General features: G+C 37.9%; 1 protein-coding gene across 1 annotated transcript; it reads right to left on the bottom strand.

The window, feature by feature from the left end:
- Positions 1–843: 843 nt before the first annotated feature.
- LOC147381055 (SNARE-interacting protein KEULE-like) lies at positions 844–2,669 on the bottom strand. Its single transcript, XM_086430909.1, has 4 exons — positions 1,961–2,669; positions 1,536–1,626; positions 1,324–1,413; positions 844–1,141 (listed from the first exon to the last, which is right to left on the bottom strand). The coding sequence occupies exons 1-4, from the start codon at positions 2,179–2,181 to the stop codon at positions 1,088–1,090; spliced, it is 456 nt and encodes a 151-aa protein (XP_086287035.1). The 5' UTR covers positions 2,182–2,669; the 3' UTR covers positions 844–1,087.
- Positions 2,670–8,542: the final 5,873 nt, after the last annotated feature.

The following is an 8,542-nucleotide window of genomic DNA, read 5'->3' as shown; positions in this document are numbered from 1 at the left end:
TATCAGGGTAAGGCATGACCCAAACCTGGCCACAAACAGCATGCTAAAATAAAATTAATTAAGATGGTTTAATCACATGCAATAAAAACGTGGATTAACACCCACTAATAGGATGCACATGCAAGTTAAAGGTTCTTCTAAAATATTGGAAGTAAGCCTCAAAAGAATGTGGACGATGAAGCAATAACTGAAATAAGCATCCTTGCAGCAACCAAAGACATGGTCGTAGACAATATTTGGATTGAGAAACAAGATTTGTTCAGCCGAACCCAATATTATGGGATGGTATAAGACTTAGACGATGTGCTAAATAACTTTTGTCATCTGGATTAAAAGACCCAAGCAAGCCAATTGACAATAAACACAACTTTACAACAATACCCTATATATATATAGGTGTATATGTAGGGGAGCCCAATGGGCAGACAATCTTAGGGGGACAACTTTGGGAGACAAATATTTGTCCTCTATATGGCTTAAAAGTTTTGGATTGGGCTGACTTTTTGTGCGGATGATCTCCTTCGTGTAGAGATCATCCTCACAAAAAATCAGCCCAATCTGAAACTTCTAAACATTTCAAAAGTATTTTACAAAGTTGAAGAATTGTGAACCGCCGATTTTTATCGTTAATTTGTAAATCACTTTTGATGGGGTTAGAAGTTTCAGATTGGGCTGATTTTTTGTTAGGATGATCTACATGCATAGAGATCATCCTCACAAAAAATCAGCCAAATTTGAAACTTTTAAGCCATATAGGATAAATTTTGTCTCCCAACGTTTGTCCCCCCTAAGATTGTCTGCCCAAAGCTACCCTATATATATACAACATGAATCACATGCAGCTTCAGCCCATCAGTTACAATAATAAGCATAAAAGCAAAGGTGTTGACATGACACATACTCTGAAAGAGGCCACCCCGGCAGAACCTATTCTACTTCAGCTTAAAATATTTGTTTGTTTTGTATAAATGTAAAAATTGGTAGGACGAATAATGAGAAGAAACTTGTATCTATGTTTACAAATGTTTAGGCCAACCTAAATACTTGAGCAAAAAATGAATCTAGTTATCTCCTTGACACCCACTATTTAAATCTGAAGATCGTCTAGTGAAAGTTCTTCTGTAGTCAGCAGCTTCAATTTCTGCATTCATAGTCACATAAATGAACAATAACACCATTTGGTGGACCCTAATTTATACCTTTCTTTCTTTTTTTTCTTAAAGTAGATTGGAGAAATTCATAGTTTCAAATTCTTAAGCTAAAAGATGTTAGAAAGTTGAATTTCTATAGAAGTCTTCTGAAAGTAGTGTTAGGGTTTATTACCGTGATAAATTGTGGAGGATCATCAAGGCTAGATGAACCTAGGACAACTTCCCTCTTAAGTTTTGTTGTGAGCTTGTGACAAACTCTTAGCTGAAAACAAAAATGGCAATATACAATAACCAGTATGACAAATTAAGTATAACCGGACTAACGAACTCATCAACCCACCCAGTATATATGGGTGTAAAGAAAATCCTGATAGCATTTCATACCTCAGATCGAGTTGCTCCACCTATGATAAATACAAAGATACGTTGGCCCATCCTTTTGAAATCACTAGATGCATGCTTCAGTATTGAGTCACTACAAATGGCAAGGCAACTGGGTATCAATAACAAAAATACATGAGAAAATCATTTGTGCAGCAAATCATCTGCTGAGCATACGATGTTCATGGCTAGTCACTTAGTGGCATTCAATTTCACATGGGAGAATCCAAATCAATAGTCAATGTCAAATAATCATGTTCCTAGTGGCCGAGGTGGGTACAAAAATGATTCTGCTGTTAGTGTAGAGAAATCAGGTTTTCCTGGCAAATTTTCCCAGACTTTCCCAAACAATCGAACACACCCTTAATTGTCGATCAAGGGGAGAAGAAATTGGAGAAGAACAAAAGAGGAGTTATAAGACTACATACCTTGAATATCCATCGTCGGAATTACGAGGACGAGCCCATGTGGCAGTCCGTCTCGATCTCATTGAATGAGCAGCCGGAACTTGACTTGTCCGCATAGAAGCAGCACTCTGTGTGGTCGCATGGACTGTCGGACTTGGATCATTCATACATGGATAATCATTCTTTGGTAGTTCACCTTTGCTAAGTTTTTCAATCAGCTCCTGAAAGATGGAAGGAGCCATGATCAAGTAAACCCATTCATTTCATACATGAAAAAAATAAAAGATGGCATGGTTCAATAGATCATAACTAATCCCCATTGCAGCAAATTTTGTTTTTGTCGTAATGGAATGATTCCTCTTACTGGATATTATAAGAAAGTGATGTTTAATTTAGTGAACGTTGCACCATAGTATCCTCTAATTTCTTATTTAATACATAGTGCCACGTGAACAGTAATCACTATTCCTCCATTCTTCTCTCTTCTTGTTTCTATCTTCTTTACTTCTATATGCTGAAAATCCTACATGGTATTAGTGCAAAAAAATTTATAATCGATCCAAGAATCATCTACAAATCTACGGAAGACATCTACACATTTAAGATTTTTGGGTGCATCATCATTATGGAGAGAGAAATTTTCTACAACATCTAGGGTTTTGGATTGATGGGAGTTCTTCATTCACCAAACAATGAGTGTGATTATTCTACAGATTTTGGTTGCTTTTTTAGCTTTTTTTTATCGTTCTTCTGATGTTTTAAACATCCATGTAGATTATGGAAAAAAATACAGATTTTGACTAATTGGACGTACATGAATTATTGGGATTCAGTTTGAGGGACTGATCTTCCCTAGTTGTTATTATTTGATGTTTCGAAGTTATAAAAAATTGTCTTTGGGAGTTTCAGAGATGTTTTTTCGAAAAAGTTTAATCTTTAAAGGCTCTTGTCATAATCCTTTCTATATTTTAATGTTTCTTGTAAGTTTTTAAAGGCCGTATAGCCCCATTATTATTGAAACTGATTTGTGTAGATCGATTGATGTTGTTGATAGTTGATTTGTGATAATCAACAGTGTTTTGTGGTTGGTACAAAAATATTTTTTTATTCCAATGTGTTTTGAGGATGACTAATGGCAATGAGAGTGATTCAAGCAAGATCACCCAATTAGTCCCCCTATGTTTACATCTACACTGTCAGATAATCCAAGTCTTCATATCACGATGGTAAAACTTGATGGCAGAAATTATTTGGAGTGGTCTCAATCCACAAGAATGTTTATATGCAGTAGAGTAGAGGAAAAGGGGGCTACATTATTGGGACCTAAGGAGCCCCCATCTACCGATGCTTCTCATGAGAGATGGGGCTTTGAGAATCTCATAGTTATGTCGTGGTTAGTTCCCTCTATGCAGCCACAAATATCTAGGGTGCTTATGTACCATCGTAGAGAGAAAGAAGTTTGGGATGTTGATGCCCAGACATACTCACAGGTAAAAAACGTAGCTAGAGTGTATCAGCTACATCAAGAGATCTCAACCTCGAAGCAGAGTAGCAGATCATTAATTGAATATGTTTCCACTCTTCGTGCTCTATGGTAAGAGTTGGATTTGTATCACAATTTTATGCCTACTGCTCCTAACAAAGCATTGAAATATAGGAACCAGGTAGAAGAGACTAGAGCATTTGAGTTCTTAGCTAGGCTCAACCTGGAGTTTTGAGTTTATGCGTGTTCAAATACTTGGTAAAGATACCATTCCCCCACTCAACCGCATATATGCATTGATTCAGAGTGAGAAAAGTCATTGACGCTATGGACACCTCAGTTGGACAGATAGAGAGGTCTGCTATGATTAGAACATCAGGGTCATAGAAGCTTTTTAAAGGTGGAAATCATCGCCGGGGAAAAGGGCCTTTAATTGAAGAGAAGGAAAAATGCAAATGTGATCATTTTGGAAAGACTCATCACACTAGAGAGTTTTGTTGGTATTTGGTTGGGAAACCATCTACATTCAGCAAGCCAAATTCCTCTTCTACACAGTTTGGAAGTTCATATCAAACACATGCCTCTCAGCCAACATCAGGTGTTACGACCACAGATTCCCCATCTTTTATTTCCCAGTCTATACCCTCTCAAACGATTGTTGGTATAGATCATGCATCAGAGGTTGAGTTATTGCATCGCCGTCTTGCACAAGTTGAGCATCCTCTTACACCTCCACTTCCCTTGCCCATTCAAGTATACATGCGTTTGCACATCTTGTGTCTCTTTATACTTCTGAGTCACCCTTGAGTATCGATTCCGGGGCCTCGGATCATATGTCATGTATGTACTCATTGTTTACTTCTTATTCTGCTTCTTCTAGTAGTCTTCATGTCAAAATTACAGATGTTTCCTTCCCCTCTGTTGAATGGGAAAGCGCAGTTAGTTTATCTCCTATTTTTCTTTACCAACTATTCTTTATGTTCCCAGTTTTACTTCTAATCTTCTTTCTGGTAGTCTTCTTTGTATTATAACCATTTTTCCTCCTAATTGTGTGTTCCAAGATCTGGATACAAAGAGGGAGATTAGACGTGGTCGTGAAGCTAATGGGTTGTATCTTCTGGACACAACTCTGACTAGTGCTCTCCAGTCTAGTATCGATAGTATCAGTAGAGATCAGATTATGCTTTGGCATAACCAATTAGGTCATTTAACTTTTTCTACTTTGAAGACTATGCTTCCTGAATTATTTATGTTTGCCTGTTTGGATGCTTTTTGTTGTGAGGTATGTGAGTTAGCTAAACATACCTGTGTGTCGTTTCCTATACGTATTTCCCGTACCCTACAACCCTTTGATTTGATTCATAGTGATGTTTGGGGCCCTTCGCCCATTTTATCTTATCTTGGTTTCCTCTATTTTATCATTTTCTATCGATGATCGCACATGATACACATGGTTATATCTTATGTAGTCGTGGGAAGAAGTTCCCTACATCAGTCGTTATTTTTATCTGATGATCCACGCTCAATTTTAAAAAAGGATTAAAGTCTTCCCCTCTAATAATGCTAGGGAATACCAAGAAAGAAAAATTCAAACCATCTCAAAGAACAAGGGGTTCTCTATCAAAGTAGTTGTGGGTACACATCACAAAAGAATGGTGTGGTGGAGGCATCGACACTTACTTGAAGTTGGTCGAAGTTTATAGAATATGAAGGTGGACAAGAGATTGGGGTCTGATACAGTACTTATATCAACATATTTAATCAACTGCATGCCAACCTGTGTTAGGTATGCAATCTCCACATCAGTTGTTTCTTTCCACTCCTTTATTTATATTACCCTTCTGTGTTTTTGGATGTGTGTGTTTTGCTCATGTGTTGTGGCCCTTGAAGAAAAAGTTGGACACAAAGTCAATCAATGCATATTATGCATTTGATTGGTTATCCATCCAGTAAAAAAGGATACAAGTGCTATGATCTTATCTCTGGGAAGAGCTTTGTAACCATGGATATAACCCTTTTCGAGTCAAGATCTTTCTTCGATGGTCCTACTTTGGTACCTCTTCAAGGGGGGAGTAGTAGTGATGAGGTACCTCTCCTGGTTCCTTTATTTGATGTTTCTGTCTCCCCGACTCCTTTCTCTTTAGTTCGGTCACCTTCCTTGGCTGACACTACGATTGGAGATGAGGGTAAGGAGCTGAAGACTTAATCAAGACATCCTAAGCTAACAACTATGGTAGCTAAGCAACTTGTTCAGTCAACCTCCAAATATTCAAGTAATCCTACTCCCATTAGATGACCTTCCTATTGCCTTATGTAAAAGAAGCATTCTTGTACCATTGCACATCCTATTTCTAATATTCTTTGTTATTCTTCATCTTCTCCGTGTTTCCAATAGTTAGTCTCATTTCTTTCTTCAATGTCCATTCCGACAAGTGTTGCAGAGGCCCTTTGTCATCCAAAGTGGAGGGAGGAAATGCAAGAGGAGATGAATGCATTAATAAAGAATGACACTTGGGATCTTGTCCAATTTCCTGATAGGAAGAAAGTAGTTGGATGCAAGTGGGTATATACCATTAAATGTAAAAAGGATGGGACAATTGATAGTTCAAGGTGCGCCTAGTGGCCAAGGGCTTTATATAGTCATATGGAGTTGACTACTAGGAGACATTTGCACCAATGGCAAAGATGAACTCGGTAAGTTTATTATCAATACCAGCAAATCTTGTAATGGCCACTTTATTAACTTGACGAGAAGTATGCTTTTCTTCATGGTGACCTAGTATATAGCACCCCATCTTGGCTTCAGTGCTCTAGGACAAGAAGGGAAGGTTTGCAAACTTAAGAAATCATTATATGGCCTAAAACAGTCTCCCAAGACTTGGTTTGAAAGATTTAGTGAGGCAATGAAGAGGTTGGGTACAACAACTTTAAGTAAACATACCATATTTGTAATGCATCCTGATCACAACACTATAGTCCTTTTGGTTTATGTGGATGATATTATTGTGTTAGGCTACAATACTGATGAAATTCTTAAGTTAAAAAAGTTCATTGCATGAGAGTTTGAAATTAAAGATCTTGATCCCCTTAGATACTTTTTGGGAATTGAGGTTGCTAGGTCAAAAAAGGGCATCTTCATCTTCTAGAGAAAGTATGTTACTGATCTTTTAAAGGACACAAGAAAGTTGGGTGAAAAATCAACTAATAGGCCTATGGAGACCAATCGAAAATTGGACACAGAAGATGGTGAGCCATTTGAAGACACTTGCTCTAAAGATTAGTAAGGAGATTGATATATCTATCACTCATATGTCTAGGTATTTCCTTCTCTATTAATGCCATTCGCAAGTTCATGCATTAACCAAGGACTAGTCATTTGGAGGCAGTTGAGAGGATTTTGAGGTATTTGAATTCCTCACTAGGATGTGGCATTATCTTAAAAAATAATGGACTTTTCGCATGAAAGCTTTCATAGATGCAGATTGGGCAGGATCTATTACTGACAGACGGTTTACCTTAGGTTATTGTGCCTTCCTACGAATGGTTATAAATCTCATCTGAGACTGAGATGACCCATCCAAGTTGTCTTAGTATCATCCACCAACAAGACGAGTAGACAGGTCGTCTCAAAGACATAGTTTGTTCTAAGTGTAATGCATTTTTTTTTTAAATCTCGTCTGAGACGACTCAAATAAATCGGATATCTTGTCTGAGACGAGACGTCAAAATGAGTTTTAAAACCATGTTCCTAGGTGGTAATCCTATCACTTGTAGGAGTAAAAAACAATCTGTTGTAGCCAAATTGATTTGTGAAGCAGAATAGAGGGCAGTGGCCTATGGTTCGTGTGAGATGACGTGGCTTAGAAGTCTCGTGGACGAGTTTACTTGTTCGGGGGGAGATGAAGCTTTATTGTGATAGTAAGGCAGCAATTAACATTGCCCACAATCCAGTACTTCATGATAGTATTGGAAATAATTTAGTTAGTTGCTATAGTTACTTTCTAGTCTTAATTACTTAGTAGTGATAGTATTTTATTTAATTCTTATTTATAAGAACCTTTCTGTAATTTGACATTTGTAATTAATATAAATTCCTACCATGCTCTCACAAAGAGACTTGACACAATTATTCTCAAATTTTTCTTGGTATCAAAGCCAAGGAATTTTTTCCTTGCTCACTTTCTTCTCTTTACTCACTAAACCCTAACTTAGAGTCAGTCTCATTCGATCTTTTCCCCTTCGAGGGTCTTTCGATTTTTTTCTTTCTTTTCGTTTTATCACATGCTGCAATAATGCATTGTGCTTCTACCCTATGCTAGGGTTTATCTCTACATAACAGTAGTTGCTCTCTTTTTGGTGTGCGATAGCAACTAAGTCACAATAGTGGTTGTTCATGGTGCTATAGTCCCTATTATTGGACCATGCGACAACCTGGAGTCTCTGATTAACCCTGCGACAACAGTTACTGGTTCATTTTTTGACTTACGACAGCAATTTCTATTTCATTTTTGGATTTGCGACACCCCTAGAGTATCTGAACAACGGTTACTGGTTCATTTTTGGATCTGCGACAACCCTAGAGCATCTAATCTATCTTGCGACAGCAGTCTTTGTGTCGTTTTTGGATCTGAGACAGCCCTAGAGTATTTGAGTTATCTTGCGACAGCTTGTGTTGTTTTTGGACCTTGCGGCAGTGTTTTTTATTTCATTTTGATCCTACGACAGACCTGGTGGACTCTGCGACAAATTTTCTGGTTTCTTTGTTTCGTTTTTGGTCCAGCGACAGGTCTGGTGGAACTTGCGACAATTTTCTTGGTTTTGTTTTGGTCCTGCGACAGGCCTGGTGGACTCTGCGACAATGTTTTTCTGGTTTTTGGTTTCGTTTTTGGTCCAGCGACAGATCTAGTAGACCCTACGACAGCGGTTTTTGTGTTTGGGTTTCGTCTTGATTCCTTTTTTGCGACCTGGGATTGTAGCAGCAGCCTGTTGACAGAGTTCAATAAAAGTTTGGACATTGCTCTCTGATCTCCTTTCAAACCAAATCAATGTCTTCGGCATAAGGAATTCCACCTTTCGCTACAGTCCTTGGATCTAACTCTTCAGCTCAACGTATTACCACT

This window comes from Akebia trifoliata, unplaced genomic scaffold, assembly GCF_017979445.1.
Source record: "Akebia trifoliata isolate Shusen 1 unplaced genomic scaffold, ASM1797944v1 Contig00796, whole genome shotgun sequence".
In the NCBI taxonomy this organism is placed as follows: domain Eukaryota; kingdom Viridiplantae; phylum Streptophyta; class Magnoliopsida; order Ranunculales; family Lardizabalaceae; genus Akebia; species Akebia trifoliata.
This window is presented reverse-complemented; position numbering and strand designations above follow the sequence as displayed.